The sequence below is a fragment of the Numenius arquata genome, chromosome 12 (assembly GCF_964106895.1).
Source record: "Numenius arquata chromosome 12, bNumArq3.hap1.1, whole genome shotgun sequence".
Lineage (NCBI taxonomy): Eukaryota > Metazoa > Chordata > Aves > Charadriiformes > Scolopacidae > Numenius > Numenius arquata.
This window is the reverse complement of record NC_133587.1, coordinates 5,009,608-5,028,609: the sequence shown is the minus strand read 5'-3', so window position 1 is coordinate 5,028,609 and position 19,002 is coordinate 5,009,608. Positions and strand designations below refer to the sequence as shown.

The 19,002-nt window shown below is 57.4% G+C and overlaps 1 protein-coding gene across 2 annotated transcripts; it reads left to right on the top strand.

Moving 5' to 3' along the window:
• The first annotated feature begins 606 nt into the window (after positions 1-606).
• Positions 607-17,270, top strand: BCL2L1 (BCL2 like 1). Of its 2 annotated transcripts, none has more exons than XM_074157345.1 (2): positions 607-1,269; positions 16,771-17,270. In XM_074157345.1, exons 1-2 carry the CDS (start codon positions 715-717, stop codon positions 16,906-16,908), a joined length of 693 nt encoding a protein of 230 aa, XP_074013446.1. In that variant the 5' UTR covers positions 607-714; the 3' UTR covers positions 16,909-17,270. The 2 variants fall into 2 exon arrangements, with proteins under 2 accessions (XP_074013446.1, XP_074013447.1); XM_074157346.1 differs by having other exon boundaries at positions 715-1,080; positions 16,771-16,908.
• The last annotated feature ends 1,732 nt before the right edge of the window (positions 17,271-19,002 follow it).

Below are 19,002 nucleotides of genomic sequence, written 5' to 3'. Positions count from 1 at the left end.
GTATGGGGAGGGAGCGGGGAAGGGCTGCGCCGCGGTTACCGTCAAACCGGGCCCCTCACGGGGCTGCCGTAACCCTTGGGCAATGTTGCTTGCCCGCTTCCGCCGTTGGGCAACGCCGGTGGAGGGGGGTGGAGGGAGCCGGGCCCTTTAACGGGCGGGGCCGGAGCGGGCGGGGGCGGTGCTGCCTCCGCCTCCGCGGCGCTCCGGGACTGGCGGAGCGCGGCCGGGCCGGCCCGCAGCTCCAGCAGAGCGAGAGCCGCCTCCGCTCCGGCCCGACCTGCAGCTGGCCTGCCAGGCGGTGCCAGCACCCGGTGAGACCCTGGGATTGGGGACCGGGGGCTGCGCGGATCGGGCTGGCGAGGTCCCCGGGGGCTCGAGGTTGGTTTCCCCGGGGGAGGGGAGGGTGTGGGGGTGGGTGGGTATGTGTGTGTTGCAGTCGGTTCTCTGTGCGGCTTCAATCCGGTGGCCCTGAGTCTCGGCATAAGGCTGCGGGATGATCTCAGCCTGACCATAAGCTGTCGGTGTTCACGGCACGGGTGCATCTACAAGCTGTAGCGTTAACCGTTTCTTTGCCTTTCTGCTCTTCTGGTGTTTGCCTGTGCAAAGGTCAGATGTTCCCATCGGTCGTGAAGGAGAGCGGAGTCGGGACCTGCTAAGTGCTGATCTGCTTGTGCTCTGGACCATGGACTCATTGAGGGCGTCCCAGGTGTGAAAATGTCCAACAGTAACCGGGAGTTAGTGATTGACTTTGTTTCCTACAAGCTTTCACAGAAGGGATACAGCTGGAGCGATCTGGAGGAGGAGGATGAGAACAGGACTGACTTTGCAGCAGAGGACGACGAGATGGACGGCGTCCTCAATGGGAGCCCCTCCTGGCACCAGCCCGCCAGCCACGTAGTGAATGGAGCCACCGTGCACCGGAGAAGCCTCGAAGTCCATGAAATTGTTCAAACAGCTGATGTGAGGCAGGCGCTGAGAGAGGCAGGGGATGAGTTCGAGTTGAGGTACCGGCGGGCTTTCAGCGACCTCACTTCCCAGCTCCACATCACCCCCGGCACGGCGTATCAGAGCTTTGAGCAGGTAGTGAACGAACTCTTCCGCGATGGAGTGAACTGGGGTCGCATCGTGGCTTTCTTCTCCTTCGGAGGAGCCTTGTGTGTGGAGAGCGTTGACAAGGAGATGCGGGTATTGGTGGGACGCATTGTATCTTGGATGACCACGTACTTGACCGACCACCTAGATCCCTGGATCCGGGAGAATGGCGGATGGGTAAGAACTCCTCTCCTTGGTGGGGATGGCTGCCCGTGTCCTCCCTTGCTCCAGGCCGGCAGCAGTGCTGGTCAAACCAGAGTGCAGCTCCCTGCAGTGTTTTTCCTAGTGCATGTCCTATAGACCTTGCAGGGGTGTGTGGCCTTTCCCTCTGTGCTCTTAATGCTCTGCCCTAAGAGGGTTAGTCCACTGCAATGACACAGTTTATGCTCAGTCGTGTCTTTCTCCATCCCTGTTTCTTCTCCTTCTCCCTGGACGTTATATAAAAGACCTGTTTTTCCAAGAGCCTTTGGAAATCTAGTGTCATCCAAGCTTGTTCTTCAAGCGGGAGCCCTTGCTCTCAGGCATGTTCCTGGTGTCATTTAACAGCAGGGAGTGGAGCTTCCTCCTCTCAGAGCGTGAAGTGCTCTGGTGGGCTGGCCTGCGGTCTGCTGGGGTAACAGCTACTTCTTCATTCCGGAGACGGGACTTTGCCTTCTGCCGTGCTCACGGTGAAGTGAATCCCACAGCAGATCCGGGTGGGTGGGTGGGTGGGTGGGCTGCTGGGCCTGTGGGAACTGGTGCGGTGAGGGCAATCTCTGCGCTGGCGAGCTGTTAAACCTGCAGCTGCTTCTTGCTTGGCAGGGAGCAATACTCCCAGCTGCCCCAGCAGCAAACCCCGTAAGCTTTCAATGGTGAGGTATTAACATGAATAAGCATTTCTGCAGGAAGCATTCTTGAAATGCCGGGTCCGGCTGTGCGGTGCTGCCTGGGACTGCCAGCGGGAGGTATATGACCTACAGATGTCTTGAGGTTTTCTTTTCGGCTTCTGCATCTTAGTCCTTCCCTGCTGGGGTAACCTTTACTGGTGCCCACTGGAAAGAGCTCATGCTGTCAGGCGTTAGCATCTAAACGGTGGGGAATTGCCTTGCTGGTGAGCTAAGGCCTTTCAGCCCCGTTCATCTCATAGTCCATCAGCAGGCCCCTGCGTCTCGAGGAGGGGGCAGGAACCTTTGAGCCCAGCGTTGTGCTCTGCACCCTCCTGACAGAGGAGAGGCACAGGAGCCCCACAGAGTTCCCCAGCTCCTCAGGCCTGGCCCAGCGATGTTGGGGTCTCTGGAGAAGAGGGAAAGCGGGTGCACACAGGGAGAGGGAGCAGGTTCACACAGGGTGCAGGAATTCCAGGAATGTGGCCGCCCTGGGGCACTACCCGGGTGGGGCTGCTCAGGCAGAGAAGGTTGGTTTCGATTAATAACCCTGGGATCTGCTGGCCGTTTCATCAGGATGTATCTGGCCCATTAGCTCTCTCATCCTGCAGATAACCCTGGCCAAATGCTGAGTTCCTTCCCCCTCCCTCTGGCTTTTGGCTTTTAAAGCTACAGATTAGTCTTGGAATTGAGTGATCAAATCGAGGTTTCCAAGCTAGTGTGGCTGTTGCTGTTAGTGACGGATTGGGCTGTATCCTGGAGACCTAGGCGATAATGCAATCTGATTTTTTGTAAATGAACTCTCTGGGGGATTTAGATTAAATCACTGGTGGAAAATCACTGGTCCCTGCTTGCAGGGAATGAAATACCTCCTCCCTCTATTCCCCACCCCCAACCATCACGGTTAAGACTCTTCAATTTTTTTTGTGTCTGTCTGTAAATTCATTGTTTGGAGCAAATATTTGTTGAACAGATTGCGGAAGGGTCAGGACTCCTCTCTATCTGACCCGCCCACCAGCTCTTGCTTTGAAGATCGCCGTTTGCTGTGTTTCCCACCCAGGGGAACAGCCTTGCTCTCTTCTTCTAACCTTGAACGGGGCTTCTAACTTCACTGCTCAGGTTGCGCTGCTGCCCGGGCTGTGCCGGTAGCTGAAGGGGAGTTGGGCAGGGTGGTAAATGCCGTAGTGGGGGGGACCCACCCCACCAGGCACCAAAAAAAGAGGGCTGGGCATTGTGGCTGCTGCCAGCCTGTTGCAAACCCCAACCCAATGCTCGTTTGACCTCTCAGCGGTAGCTTTCCTGCACGCTCAGGTTTCACCATGTCCCTTCTCAGGGGACAGCCGTGCCTGCTCCAAGCGTAGGGATGGCACGATGCAGTGGCAGCACAGGGGCCGTAAGAGCTCCCAAGTGCCTCACGTGTGGGGCGTGCGTGGAGATGCTCTGCTTCGCTCTCCTGCGACTCCAGCTGCAGGGAAAAAAACTGGTGGCCTGCAGCCAGCTCCCCCTGCAAGGAGGGAGTGCCACCCTGCGCTTGACGTGACGGAGCGGTCCCTCTCCTGCCACCCTGTTTGCACAGGGAGCCTGTTTGGTGCATCCGAGCTGTTAGAGCCTGTCCCATGCAAACAAAGCTCTCGGAGAGGTGCAGCAGAGGCAGGTCCTGATGAGAGAGATGCAAGTTCTGGCAGGCCTGGTTGGCAGGGACCAGGTGGTTTGTGTTCTGGAGCGCTGCAGCACTTCTCTTCCTGGAAAGCCCCTCTGAAAAGAGGGAGGGAGCGTGGCTCCATCCCAGGTATGGCACAGCCCGGTCACATCGGAAGCTCTGCCTCACTCCTCACCAGTGGAACAAAGGCAAGCGTAGGATGGCTGTGGGGTGCAGGGTGCCTTTGGGGGGCCTTGTTAAAGCTGCTGTGTGCTGGGCTGTAGCGGTTTTCTTGAGAAACCATTTTTTGAGGCAAGGGAGAAATGGCAAATCTCACTACATAGCGTTAACATGGGTGTATTTTGTCATGTTTACTGGCCCTGCCTTGGTTTGCCCTGTGCAATCTGGCACTGAGAAAACAAACAAGAACAACCCAAGGGGGCCATTTAATAACCAGCCAGGAGAGAGCTGCTGCCTTGGTGAGCCATCAAAACCAAAGAGGAGGCTTTCCTGAGGCAGTTGCTTTGGCCAGGACCAGATTCCACTAGCTGTGAAGTTCAAACAGTGATCCCAGTGGGGACCGGGAGTCGTGGGGGGAGAAATCTGATGAGTGGGAATGTAGGAGGGGGGAAGCGCAGGGTAAGCGGGAGAGAGCCTGGCAGGCAGAGATGTACTGACCGTGTTTAATCTGTTTGAGAAATGAAAGTGAGCAGTAGTTCCTGCCTGGCTGTAACCCTCCACTGGATGACAGTTTTTCTTTCAAGGTTAAATCTATGTTCAGAGTGAGGTTTAAAGAGAGAGGGTGTTCTTGGCGGGGGGCGGGGGGGGCGCTTGGAAGTAGATCTGTCGACATAAAGGCAAGAGGTTTCCTGTTTGCAGGGTGCATGGTGGGGGACCAGCATGAAGGGTCTATGCCAGGCCAGGACTGAAAGAACCCAGCATTTTCGTCACCAGCCTGTGGCAGAGAATCCCAACAAGCTGGGCTAGGCTGAAGGAGGACTGACTGCTCCCCGCGTTGGCCCTGTGCATCCCAGGCTCTCAGCTGGCCCTGGCCACGCAGGACTCGGTGTGCTGGGACGTATGTGTTGTGTCGCTCTGCGGTGGACTGGAAGCTTGTGGTTCTGTTTGGGGAAAACCCTTAGAAGATGTCAATATAGCAAACTCATTTTCTACCTTTTAAATTTTTTTTTTCTTGAATAATAGGAAGTGACTCAGCCTGTGTCATATGACAGAGTGCAGCTGGGATTTCGTCCTGTGCTCTTGCTGCAACCTTCTCAATGGTTTCAGGTTGAGGGCAAGCCTTCCATTCTCAGCTCTTCAGAAATGCTCTTTTGGCTCTGTGCCATTGCCCAAGTAACCTGCACAAGCCTTCCCTGCAGCTACCACGCTATACAGCTGAACATGGGTGCCCCAGGACCCTCACGCTTTGTCGGTGCGAGGTTCTTTGGCATCGTAAGATAAGTGCAAGTTTAAATTCTGCTGCTGTTGTGCCCTGAGACTCAGAGGAGCACCCTGCTAGATGTGCAAGGGGCACACCTGCGCATTGCACCCTATGGGGAGCGCAGCTCCCTCTGGGGTGAGTGCTGTTTTCCAAAGCTCTGCTGTTTTGAGTGTTAACATGTTGGGTTTCAGGGATGCCCTAGCACCGCTAATCCCGTTTGAGATCGCAGCCATCAGTTTAACCTGCTGGCCAACACGTAGCAGAGCTGGCTGTGGGAGGTGACTGTGGATAGCCAAGGCCGTGCTTTGCTTAGAGATGAATCCCAACCAGTGGTCTGCGAAGATTAGCTGGGTTATCGCTTTCTGCTTTGTCCTCTGTAATTATTTCACAGTCTGGATCCCTTGCAGCTGAGACGATGCCTCTATTGTCATCACCTGCTTGGGATGAAAAAAATACTCTTCCCCTGCCAGCTGGGTCCCTTGTGTCCCTTTGCAGTACGGGGTGTTCCACTCTGGCTGTGGGAACTGCCTGCCTGACGGTCACTGCCGGCAGGGTCTTGGCTCGGGCTGTCCTGCCTGGCGCAGCCGTCCCAGGTAGCTGTGTCCTCCCTGGCAGCTGGAGATCGGGGCTCAGCATGCAGATCCTTGGCAGCTTCTCGTCCTGCCTGCGACCTGGGAGGCTTTTCTGCAGTGCTCTCCAGGAAATGCCATTGGAATGACTTCCACTGCAGCTTCCTGCCCGGCCCGCAGCAGCATTCCTGCCGCTAGACCGAGAACGATGCAGAGGCGAGTTTTCAGAGCTTTGCTCTTCGCCCCATTTACTCGGTTCTCCTTCTTTGGGGCCCTGCCTGTTTTCCTTCCTACCTCTCGGTGCAGTTTGATTACGTTCCTTAGATCTGTGATTAGAGCAGGCGCCTGGAAGGCAAAGCTCCTGCCTATCACTGGCTGTGGCTCAGAGCAGCCCACTTAACCCCGCGGTCTTTCAGCAAAAAGGATAGCGTTTCCTTCCCTCCCAGGGGAGCCACTGGGAACTCGGATTCATAAAGCATTCTGAGGTTCTTTAATCCGAAAGAGTGGAGTGTCATTTAAAAAAAGACCTGTGAAATAATTAACGAACTGTTTCTTGCTGCTCTGTGTTCACAGCTGCTCTCGGTAATGTCAGTCTTCCTGATCATCCTGCTCCTGCCTGAAACTGGAGCTGGGTTCCCCCGAGCGCTGCCTGGGGTCTCTCCCCATTTCAGCAGCAACGGGGTGGTCTCACCACAGCAGACGGGGTGGAAGGGAGCAGCAGCACGCTCTTCTTTTTTCCCCATGTGGAAGTTGCAGCTTTCTGTACGCGTTTGGGGTGCTGCACCTGATTTCCTCAGAGCTTCTGTATGGTTTGCGTACGTAGTTTACCCCGGGGTGCAGCGATACGCCTGCGGCCCACGCCGGGTACAGTGTGAATGGTGGTGCAATGCTTTGAGGCCTTTGCTTAAGCTTCTCTCCTTTGATTTTTACCAAGCTGCTGACGGCTGTGAGCACAGTCCCATCTTGACGTTACAAGGAGTATTTCTCCAGCAGCTCTTTCCCCACTAGCTGTAAAGCCCGAGTATTCCCAGGAGGAGCTGGGGGAAGGGAAAGGATGGATATCAGTTATAGAAGTCTTGCAGACCTGCTGAACTGAGAGGAGAGGGATTAATGGTGGCTTCTGCTGTGGGAGCAGAAAGGGGCTGGGGGGTGGCTGCTCTCTCCCCTCTGGTGACCATGATAACAGTCGGGATGTTGACCTACCTGCTGGCTGATTCAGTGCGAAGGTATGCTCTGCGGGGTGGCTCTGCCTTTGCATGGCAGGAAAGCAGCAACACTCTTCTCCTCCTCCTCCTCCACCCTCCCGAGAGGGATGTTACCCTTAAACGCTATTGTTCTGAGCAACTAAAGATTAACGCAGATAATGGAGGCATGAAAGAGAAGCGGCGTCCCTCGGTGCCAGGGCGCTCCTTGGTTTGCTGCCCTGGCCTTGGATAGGGAAACTGTTCCTCCTCCGTACTCCCCACGTGGAAGGACGTGCAGAGGGGTGTTTGGTGCAAGATCTCTCTGAAGTCCGGCTCCTAATCGTCCTTGGGATGCCAAGGGCTTAAGTTAAGGAACATACAAGAGCTTTCCCTGCAGTGTGCCCATGGAGGGGGATGCGATGCCTTTGCTGGGTGCGCTGGGGCAGCTCCAGGGTAGGGGCTGGCCCTCGCCGCGTTCAGGTGGGGAGAAGGGTTACTCTTCGCCGCAGAAGCAGAACAGCCCGGTGGAGCGAGGGGCCAGAGGGCTGCGGGAGGCAGAGCCGTTAGCAGATGGCTCCAGCTGGGCTTACCGGGGAGCAGGTGTGGGTTTCGGGAGGCAGCCTTTTAAGAGAGATGTCATTTTTGAACCCGGGAGGCTCGAGGGGCTGAGCCGTGGCTGCCACAACTCACATGCTGGGGAGCTGTGACCTAGTTGTGCTGTAGAAATGCTCGCTTTATTTTTTATTTTTAGGTATTTTGCTTATTTTATCCTCATGTTTAATTTAGTTAACAAAAAAAAAGGAATCTGAGGGCTGAGCAGTGCTGGGAAGGACTGCCTGCAGGCGGGAACGCCTGCTGCAGCTCCTCCGTGCAGCCAGCATCTCTCCAGCCGCCCGTGTCTTCTCTCGGACACGTGCTCACGTGTACCAGCCCAGTGCTGTCTCTCAGAATCTCTTTAATGGGAAACCCAGTGCACTCGGCAGCACTGCTGCCTGCCTCCGGGGTAGCGAGGGAGGGAGGAGCGGGATTCGGAGCGTTAACCAGAGAGGCTCCCGTGGCCACGGGGACTGTTTAAACGTTGTGCTGGAACTGGTCTGCCTTCCCTCGGCTACTGGGAGCAGGGAGCTTGGTGAGCATGGCATTTCAGCAGGTTTGGGGCCGGTTACTCTTTCAACCACTGCCTGCCCCTGCATTTATTTACATAGCACGCCCATGGAGGGTAATAGGCTGTATCTGCGAAGATGGAAGTTTCAGGGATCTGTGCAATTCCCTTGGGGAGAGCTGCTTGAATTTATTGCATTATCCTCCTTCCTGCTCAAGCTTGTGTTTCAGCTGTGTCTGCAGACGTAGCTTCTGATTTAAGTAGATCCAATTAGTAGCTAGCTTCTGGCATCGGTATCCTGCTTGGGGAGATGAGCCCTGGAGATGAGGAGCCTCCGGTGGGAGCAGGGCCGGGCTTAGCCTTTCTGTCCCCGCTCCTGATCTAGGATGGACCCGGAGCTCCCCATCTCGCAGCTCCAATCCTGAGCTCGGGGGGAAACCGAGGCAGGTGTCGTCTGCTCTGTGCTCCGCTTGGCCAAGAACAAAGAGCAGGCAGGTTCTCCCTGCCTGTACCGCTGCCAACCAGGTGCTCCTAAGACTGAAATCAAATACTCCAAAACGTGACAACTTGTCAGCAGGCAGGGCTTGGAGCAGGAGCTGCTCATGTGGGGAGGTGTGCGAGGGGTCGATGGGCAGAGCTGTGCAGGGACCTGTCTGTTGGGGATAGGACCGTGTGCCCGAGGGGAGAGAGCTACAGGAGCTGACTGCTTCCTGAAGGAGCATGGAAGGGTTTTCTTCTCTACTGGAGGGTGAAGGGCTCTTTGGGAAGCTCAGAGAAGAAGCCTAGGCCGGTACAGAGTTGCTTTGGTTTGAATGTAGCTAATGCCATGCTCGGGTGGAGCGGGACAGCTGTCTGCATCGCTTCATTAGTTCTCCAAATGATGCTAGTCCCATTTGCACATCTCTGGTTTTGCCATCATTGAGGCTGAGGGAGGCTCATGAGCGTTGTGGAAGGAGCACAGCTGGCAGCAGTATGTGACGTTGCTCTGTGTGTGTAACTCGTGGCAAGCTGGCTCAGGGCTTGGGCTGGGATGTGGGAACTGGGTGTGTTTGTGGGCCTGGGTAGTGTCTAGGTGACATATGACTTACGTATGGAGAAAATGAGGTGTTGCTACCTGTAAATCAGCCATCATAGCAGTGTGGCAAGTGCTTCCATCCTGTAATGGTATGGCTCACCAGTGTATTAAACTTGCCGGAGAGCTAATATCTTTTATTAGAGCAACTGACCTCATTTAGAAGCTTCCAGTGCACCAGCCAGTGATTATTTCATGCAACAACACGTATGGAGGAGCCCAGGGCAGAGCACAAAGTCTCCTTCTCATGCTGCACTGCTCTCTCCTACATTTGCTGCATCAGCTGCCGACTCTCCTTCCTGCCCTCAAGTCAGCAAGGATTTTGCTAAAAGGGACTTCGTGGCCTGAATCATTTGAGATTTCATGTGGACTAACAGGAAGTGAAAACAGAATGAGCACATCTTCCTCCTCTTCCTGCACCTCCACCCTTTCCCCTTTTTCATTCAAGTGGCATGTAAGAATTACAGCAGCCTCGTGAGGTGCTGGGACTGAAGCGGGAAGTGGTGAGGCTTGGCTGCTGCTCCTCTGGGATGCTGGAGGACAAGCGGCTCAAGGCAAGAGAACTGGGAGGCCCTTCCCCGGGACCTGTGTCCCATGGGGACCGTCCCTGCACCCAGCCTCACTCCCTCAGGCTCTGGTAACGCTGCCGTTCCCTGCAGTGGGGGTTTAGAGTAAGGCTCGTGGTGTGGTTGATGGCTGAGGACATCCATTGGCATAGCATGACTCGGCCCCCGGGTCGGAGGGAACGTGGCTCTGCAGCCAGGCACACGTGAGCGTGGCACGTCTCCTCGGCGCAGGTTTCCCCATAGTTACACAAGGGCACGATTGCACAGGAGCTGTGACGTCTGGGAAAAGCAATGACAAGGTGAAAATTGAGCTTCGTTCCCCGGGTGTGAGGGACCCTACCGAGGTGTTTGGCCGGTACAACGAACTGGCCGCGGCGCTCGGGCTCCCCGGCACCGCAGGGGACAGATAACTGTGAAATTAAAGCAGGAGTCTTCCCCTGCCCCCCCAAGCGTGCCCCTCGCACAAAGGCGGGCGGGCAAACAGGCTGCTCTGCCTGCCGGGGCTCAGACACCATCTGTCCGGTGGGGAGAAGCATCAGAGAGACCGTCTTTCCCTCGGACTATTCCACTTAATGCCCTTTGGAAAACAATCCCATTCCCAGCAGGTGCTAATCTCTTGAGTGGATCCGGCTCAGCCAATGTGTTCTTCGCTGTGCCTTTGTACCGGAGCCTCGTCGCCTGCCAGCCCTTCCGCTGCCGAGCTCGTCCCACGCCGGCCGGGGCTTCGGCACCTTTGGGAGCCCTCAGCCCAGTTAAGTGCTGGGAGAAACACTGATGAAAGATGGATGCAAGTAGATTAGTCATTCGCACCATCTCCCGCTTTAACACACATGAATGTTTCAGCGGATTTCTGGAAGGGAGAGCGCAATTCCCTGCTCTCCATCTCGTGCTGCACGCAGCAGTCTCCCGGGGCAGGGACGGGGGTTACAGCTGTCACCGTGGCCCCTTTCATGTATTTGGAAAATGCTGAAATTGTGCTGAATGGTGTGGGGTTATTGCAGGTTTCCTGGAGCTGGTGATGAAACCAGTTTGACAGGAGACTGCCGCAGCGAGGATTAGGGCTGGAATGTGCTAGTGAGGGTTTGTTTCTGGTTAGAAAAGAGCTGGCTCTGGCCCTCGCTAGGCTGAAGCCCCCCAGGTTTGTTGGGCTTTGGGCTGAGGCCCCAGGGGCAGCCTCCCCACCGCTGGCAGCCCAACCATGTGTGTGGCAAGATCGGTTGGGAGAGCAACGAGGTGGGGATGTGCTTATTTAATTAACCCTTTTGAGTTTATGGCTGTATCCCTCAGGGTCTTGTCTGCACAAGGAGCCCTGGAGCTTGGGCAGGGGCAGCACCCCAACAGCTGCAGCACCCCAGCGACTCCAGCACCCGCTCCCAGGGCAGGAGAGACAGGAGAGGCAGCGGGGAGGGTGGCATTCCCTGCCATTGTCATGGAGATCAGCAGCTGCTTCCCTGGAGGTCATCATTTGCATAACAGTTAGAGCTGGGTCTCTGGAGCATTTGCACCTGCGAGTGTGCTGTCCCCAGAGCCCCTTCCCCTCCCCATGTCCCCAGAGTCCCTTCCCCATCCATCCCCAGCCTGCCCAGGGTTCTGGTGGGGACCAGAGGGGTGAAACTGGAAATGTGGAGAAGCTCTGAGACCTCTGCCTTGGATGGCATGTTTCCAAGTCCGGGGATCATGTTGACCTCCAGTCCCAATACCGCAGGCAGTGCTGTGTGACTGGCACAGGCACGCTCGGTGTCCCTGTTGTCCTCATTTCAGGCTTGGGCTTCAGACAGGGCTGGGGATGGTCAGGCACCACACGTGGATGCAGTGTGGGGGGAAGCAGGGCGAAGGGAGGGCCTCCAGGATGCCTCTTCCACTTTCATAGTGTGTAGGGACTGCTTGAGCTGTGTTTACAGGATCCTAGTGGCAGCCTTTGGGAGTACTTATGTTTTCTTTTTTTTTTTTTTTCTTTTTTTTTTCTGAAAGATCTCAGCTGCCTTTTCCCCCCTGTGCTTCACCTCCAGGTTCGCATATGGCAATCCCATGTGGTGAGCTGGCAGCCCGAAGGGGCTCTGGGGGCAGGTTGCTGTCGATGCCGGGCTTTGTTGAAGTCTGCGCTGAGCTGCTGCCTTTCTTTTTCCCTGCTTGTCTCACTGCTCAGCACAAAACTGTTCCCAGCATCTCATTAACAAATGTCTGGTCATCCAGATGACTCCGCTCCTGGCCGGCGATTGGTGTTAGACCTCTTAGCAGTAACACAGCTGTAGTTACGGCGAAGGTATAACAGAAACAGCCTTGTTTTCAAGTGAAACATTGCCTCGTGACAGGAATGCAGGGATTGGGAGTCAGCCGCTGTGGCTCATGCCGCTGGCTCGTATGCAACTCTAGGGAAAGCATTTAACCTCTCCGCACTTCTGTTGATCTGTCTGGGAACGATGCTGACTTATCCCACGGGAGGTTTTGGAGAACCAGCTCGTTTTTGATAAAACACATTAAGGTGAGAAAGGCTTTTGTAAGTGCGGAGCTGGTCACTGTGGGTGACTGTCTCAAAGAGCCTGGGGGTCAGGGGTGTAGCTCCTGCTGGAGGCAGAGTCTCCCTGTCAAAATCGGACCAAGTGCCGCTGGTTCACCATGAATAGTCTGGGTAAAGCCTGTCTCTTCTCTGCTGGTTTTCAGAGCTTCGTGCCAGTGTCTCGGTGACCTCCATACCCATCACCTCCCCGTGCAAGGGAAGCTTTGAGCACCCAAACTCTGTCCTTCTCAGCGGCCAGCCCCCTTCCCTTCCCACTCTACCCTGGCTCACAGGAGACCAGATGAGGATTCATTGTCCACATCTGCTTCCTTCACCTGCCCTCGTGGTTCAGTGTCGCTTACTGAATCCTCTTTCCCCCTGTATCGGGGCTTATCTTGAAAGAGGAACCCGCTCTGCTCTGCTCGCCCTGAATGGCAACTGTTCTCCCTCCTGCTCGGCCGGGGGAGCTGCTTGGGCAGCGCTGGTGAATGAAACCAGCTGAACCTCTGGGGGTGGGTACCAGCAAGAGACTGAAACTTTGGGTCTTCCCCTTCCCGTTTCCAGGCTAGAATGTCAACACTGTGTCAGCCAGACCTTGTGCTTGATTAATCTGGTCTCCTACCCGACATGGAGCACTTTGGGTCAGACCTGCTTCTCGTGTCTCTCTACCACAGTGTTGTGTATCATCTCTGGGCAGTGTTCAAATGGCTGCTGCGTCTCCCCGGGCGATGGGTTGTGGTTTGGGGCACCGTGGAAGTCTTGAGAACCTTTGGCACTGCAGAACCTCCCTGCCCTGTGGGATGGTGGACACCGGTGGAGTCTGTAACTCCACGTCCTCTGTCTCCTGTAAGCAGCACGTGCAGCTGGAGGGAAGTCCCCCCCGCAGCAAGTGCTGGTTTAGGCTCCAGCAAGAAAATGTTGTGTCCTTCCTCAGCGCTGAGGGAGGAGAGGCGAAGTCAGGGGATTGTCTTTTGCGTAGGCATAACCTCTCGCTGCTTCCTCATCGCCTGCCCCAGAGCATCCTCCTCTGGGACGTGTCTTACCCGGGGTGGGAAAGGGGATGTGACGGGTGTTCAGTGGTGGAACAGCCTGTCCTCTCTGGGGTGGAAGAGGCCCACGGGCACACAGAGAGGGCGGTTGAGACACTGACGTGCTGTTGCTACCATAGTCCTTGTGAGCTACTCAGGAATTCCAAATATTTCCTCTCAGATAAAGGTGACTGGGGGAGGCCAGAAATATCTGGACGTGTCTGGACAAGCCTGAGATCCCAAACACCAGGCCAGAGAGGTCAGAATCGGTACTGGGAGTGCTGGGCTTCAGGTGCGGAGCGGCCGAGGCCCAGGCGGTGTGGGAACTGAGCAAGCTGCCTTTCCCTAACCTTCAACCCACCCCCAGGACGAGGCGGGAGGACGCTCCTGCTTGTTTTCCCACTCCCCCTGGTCTGGGATTGCCATTCCCAGGGGACACATCTGGGATTGCAGTTGTGCAGGGGCTGAGCTATCGCAGCTCGTGGGGACGGTTGTCCTGAGGAAGGGCAAGGCGCTCGCCTCCCGAGTCCCCCGCAGCCCCCAGCTGCGTCTCCAGCAGCTGCTGCTCCCTTCCCGAGGGAAGGAGAGGGGCTTGCGTCCCCTCCCTGCTTGCGCGGGACTCTTGTCATGCTCTTCTCCGTCTGTAGCACCCGATAGCTCTCAGATCACCGTATGCCATTTATCTCTTGTTCAGCAAACACTTCCTTTTCTTAGAAGTAAGGCCTTCAAAACACGCTTCTTGGAACTGCCTCTCCCCAAGCTCGGCGGTACATACCATCGAGAAGGCAGTGCCGGAGGCTCGGCTGCCAGCCCTCCCCGACTCCCTGCCCTGGCTGTGGGGGGTCCTCTCCTGGTGCCTGCCCCACTGCTGGCCCTATGGGCAGGCTGGGTGACTGTGCAGCTCCTTCCACCTCCCCAGCCTTCCTGGAGATGGTGGGGATTTCGCCTGTCATGGGTCAGGAGGAGCCTGCAGAGACGCGTGGGGCTCTATGGGGTGCAGATTACTGAATCTCCGAGCAAAGGCTTTTTCTGGGGAATACATCAGGAGGGGTGCAGCCTCCTTCCTCCTTGCTGAGTGCTCCTGCAGCATCGGGTGCTGTGGGTGCACGGCTGGGACGTGCTTCCAAGGGACGGACCTTCCCCAGGAATGAGGGCCCTGGTACAGAGGGACATTGTAGGGTTGGTGGAAGCACTCCACAGCTGGTGTTTTTGGACAAGTTTGTGTATTCTGCCCCAGTTCCCTTGTGCCCTCCATCCGTGCCAGCCTGCTCACTGCATGCTGAGCTCTGTCACCGCTCTGCTGCTTGTCACCACCTATCAGCAGAGGGATTTCCTGTGCCGTAATTAAAAATATCCCCTCCTTGGGTTTGGGCTCTCCTCCTATCCCTCCCTCTCCTGCAGCACATCACTGCAGGATGTTTCCACTGTTTCCATGGCCATCACCCCGGGCAAGCGGCTGGGAAGAGGGGCTGGCAGCGGGCAGCAGCCCTCACCTTTCTCTCTGGATGGCACCTGTGTGTGAGCCGCTGGCCTGCCCGTTCCTGCAGGACTGGGATGCAATACAACACCTCTGTGGAGCCCGTGCCAGCTGGCAGGCCCGGTGGGAAGTAAGCCGCCTTCTGCCACGCTGTGTAGGTGGCAGGAGTCACGGGGACGGTTGTCACATCCCTGGAGAGGACTCTGAAGGAGGTGGCAGCAGTGACATGCCCCAGGGTGAGTTAGCAAAGTCCTTGTCCCAGCACCCTGCTCCCGGGTCTGCTGATACCTCCTCCTGGTCGAAGGGGTGCAAAAGGCAGCCGTGGGAGTTGTGAGATGCTGGAGACGGTGTTTAGTGGAAGGCAGAGAGGAGCTTTGGTGGGGCGGAGGTGGGTGCTGAGATGCCAGCTCACCTGGGTGGTTGTTCAAGTACCTGATCCCCCTGGTGGGGAGGCCTGTGGCCAAGGAGAGGGACACAGCCCAGCTCCATGGGAGCGAGCGTGCATGTCGGTTGCACACCTTGCTGTGAAAAGCTGTGTGTGAGCTTGATGGTGTGTGGCAAGGTGAGGAGATACCTTACAAGCTGTGACCATGCTGGGGCTGTTTTAGGGAAGCCAGGGGACTGACACCATGTTTCCGTGACTGATGGAGAGGCACCTGCCTAAAGACCCTTTCGATCCCAGCCATGATCCGGGCACCAAACCCCCCACAGCTCCTGTAGCAGCAGTTGCAGCTCATCCCAGGCTGTGGGCCGGCATGGGAGGCAGCTTGCAGGCAGAGCTGCCAGACCCAGGGATGCTGCCCCTGCCTCCGGGGAGGCCATGGTAAGGCGTGACACAAGCACAGCGTCAGCTGGGCTTATCTCTGCTTTCCCAGAGCAGCCGGGTTACTGGAACTGCATTCACTTATCAGGGAACTGGGGACCTTGCCGGGAAGATGGGCTCGAGGTGTGACAGCATCGAGCCCCTTCTGACGCCAAGGTGTCCAGCGCTCTGAACCTGGCGATCCCTGCGCCCCGACTCGCAGCTCCAGCTCCCTCTAGCCTCAGTGCTCCTGCTCGGCCCTGATAAACCTGGGAGCTGCTGGAGTGTAAAGTTCTCTGCTTCATGTAGCCTGCCCGTGGACCCCTCCTTCCCTGCGGTGCGTGTGGCCCAGGGACCTGAGCAGCTATCTCACTGTGGCCTGAGGTCCCTGGGTGCCCAGGGGAGCAGGAGGGGTGGCATCGTGTCATAGGGGTGCTGCATGACATGATGCCACCCCTGGGTGGCAGGGTGGCACGTGGGTGGCATCACGGGTGCAGGGGGCAGACGTGCTCTCTGAGAGCCTGTTCTCAGGAGCAGTTCAGTTCTGGTGGTCTTCTCTCTCTGCTCTCCGTCTCCCCCTTCTTCTCTCTCTGCTCTCTATCTCCCCCTGTCTCAGACGTGGAGATCTGTCCCCAGCCCCATCACAAGCCTCCCTTTGAGGGAGAGGGGCTGTGGCTGTTTGCTGTGGTTCTGCTGAAATCTGCCCGCCTCTTGCTGCTGCTGGAGATGAAGGACCGGAGGCGGCCGGCTCAGACGAGCTGGGCCGGAGCGACTGCATTCCTGGCTGGGCCTCATGTTTGGCCCACTCTCCCGAAGCCGGGGGAAGGCAGGAGTTTCGCAGCCCAAAGTGTCTGCCTTTGCCACGGGGATTCACAAAATCCAGATCATGGTGCAGAGTAACCTGTGATGGCCAGGACGTGGGGGTGCTTGTCTTGCTGGGATGCAGCAGTAGGGAGGGAGGTGGGAGGCTCTGCTTTGGACCCAAAAACGGTGAGGGGGATGTGAGGTGTGGGCTCCTGCCGCAACCGTGGGCACCAACCCTGCTTCTGCTCCCCCGGGCCTCGGCCATGGAATAAAGCCCAGCGTTTTCCTGCTGCAATGATTTCTATCACACTTCAATGCTAATTTTAGAGAGCCTAGAGCACGTGATGCATCTCCTGCCCTGCCCGCGTTGTATTCTCCTTGCAAATCCTTTCTGGCATCCACTTCTCTCATGACTGGTCCTGTGCTTCCCCCATCACCCTCTGTGCGTGATTCAGAGCGAGGAAGCACAAGGCGTCTGTCATCTGCCTGGTCCCCACCACCGCTTTCCTGCCAGAGGGAGCCCAGCAGCCTTCCTGCCCCTTCCGATGGAGGAGGAAGGAGCCCCAGAAAGTGGCAGAGATGGTCTCTCTGCCGCGCTCTCACCCCTCTGCTCACTGCTCCTCTTTTCCCACAGGAGCGGTTTGTGGACCTCTACGGGAACGATGCTGCTGCCGAGGTGAGGAAGGGCCAGGAGACCTTCAACAAATGGCTCCTGACCGGGGCGACGGTGGCAGGAGTGCTTCTGCTGGGATCCCTGCTGAGCCGCAAGTGACCCGCCGCCGAGTCCCCTCGTCGCCAGGACGGCTGCGCCTTCACCGCCACATCCACTACACTCCGCTCCCGAGCACCGTCACCGGTGCGGGGGGGGGGGGGGGGCAGCCCCTCCGCCTCCCGGGCCAGCGCCCCGCTCCACGGAGCTTTCTCCCTCGTGCCGCCAGCTCCTTTTATCGTAGCCCCTCTTATTTACCGTTCCGTTGTCTTTTAAAGGCGCCGAGACCAATGCAGCACTTCAGCCAACAGCTCCCAGCGCTGGGGAGATCCAGGCAGCCGGGGGGGGAGTACTGGCTAGAAGGTGTCCCAGCCCTGCAGGGTCTTCTAGATCAATTTGAATAAACAGACTTATTTTTGCATGTGTGAGTGCGTGCGTGTGTGTAGATGTGTCACTAATATAAGGTTCCCCAGCCAGAGCAAGGGTTGAGGCTCCATGCCCCCGTCTCCCGCACGCTCAGGCCCCGGGAAGAGACAGGCTGCAGAATGGGACGGAGCTTCCCTGCAGCATCCCATTCCCGTCCCCGCTTCCTCCGGGCAGAACTCATCCCTGTGGTGGGGGGGAGCTGGGAGGAAGAGGCAGAGGTTGGGGGCGAGGAGCTCTGCCCTCGTGTCGTCCTCTGAGCCCCTTTCTCCCCAGACATCAGCTGCTGGGGGTCTCGGGTGAGGATGGTGTGTCAGGCCCAGGGCTGTGCCCAGTTGGAAGGGATCCTCCTCCTCTTCCTCCTCCTCCCTCTGAATGTAGGTTGCTGTGGGGCTGTGCGTGTCTCTCCCCACGCCTGCTCCTCTGGGCTGGCAAAGGAAGGAAGCAGGCGAGGGGGGGAGAGTGCTTTCCCCAGCCCTGGCACAAGGGACTCTGCAGAGAGCTGGGGCCACAGCATCCAGCAAGTGCAGGAATAGAGAGTTGGGGGGGCGGAAGGGGCAGGGGGGAGCAATGCTCCTGCCCTTCACTGGGGGGTGTCAACAGGGGAAGGCAGAGCCCTGGCATCAGCCTTACCATGGCTGATCCATGGGGCTAGTGGGCAAGCGAGCCAAGGGAGGTTGAGAGCCATCCCTGCCACCGGGAAGCCTCTTTGGGGACAGCGGGAGCCGCTGGCCTCTCCGGCGCTGCCCCGGTTGCTGCCCCATAGCACAGGCAGATCCCTGTCCCCTGGCGTGGCTGTGACGGGTGTGTGCAGTGGCAGAGGTGTCTGGCTTCCCCCCCACCCCAACGCTGCTCCTGCTGCCACCGGGGCACGGGACCTCCAGGCTTTGAGCTGAAATTAGCTTCAAAAAATAACCCCTCGTTCTTCGGAGACCACCACCGGCAGACCCAGCTGTCCAGGCGGACTTGTCTGTGTACATACCGCCCGCGCTCTGCTGTACATATCCGAGTAGTTTTTAATTCATTTGTGAATACTCTTAATGCTATTTTTGTTATCTTGTCTGTCCGTATTTATGTGTGGGGCCGTGCTCCCTGCAGAGGCCAAGGTGGGATGGAGGCGGGGGGCGGGGGGGGGGGGGGGTGAACCGGAGGCACCTGGGGGGGGGGGGGGGGTGTCCCGTCTGGCCACCGAGCACGGACTCGTGCTCCCCACGTCGGATCCCAGGTGGGGAGTGCGAGGATTAGCATTAGCCCGTTGAACGCTTCGGTTTGCAGGTGGAGGTGTCCACTATTAAACTCTCGTCATTGAAGCTGCTGATGGTGCTGTGGTCTTTGTGGGCTCAGTCGGGGGTGGGGGTGTGATTTGGGGCAGTTTTGGGCAGGAGTTGCCTCTAGCAGGATGGATGGAGGGGGACGGGTCATCTCCCTGCCTGGGGATGGGTTGGGGTGATCAGGGATGTGTGGGTGTTGCTGTTGTACCCAAGGGGATGGTGCTGGGCAGGGTTGGCATGGCGAGGTGCTGCCTGCTTGGACATGGTGGGACATGGCTGCCTGTCTCCATCACAGGCAGCATTGGGGCAGACCCCTGCCCATTCCTTCCGCTTCTCCCCGGGGCCAGACTTCTGTGTCATAGAATCATAGAACGGTTTGGGTTGGAAAGGACCTTAAAGATCATCCAGTTCCAACCCCCTGCCCTGGGCAGGGACACCTCCCACCAGACCAGGTTGATCAAAG

What these genes read in the sequence shown, in the direction of transcription:
- BCL2L1 (XM_074157345.1), top strand. Translation starts at nt 715, where the DNA reads ATGTCCAACAGTAACCGGGAGTTAGTGATTGACTTTGTTTCCTACAAG. An exon ending in TCCGGGAGAATGGCGGATGG is followed by an intron (nt 1,270 to 16,770) that starts GTAAGAACTCCT and finishes CTTTTCCCACAG; the next exon opens with GAGCGGTTTGTGGACCTCTA.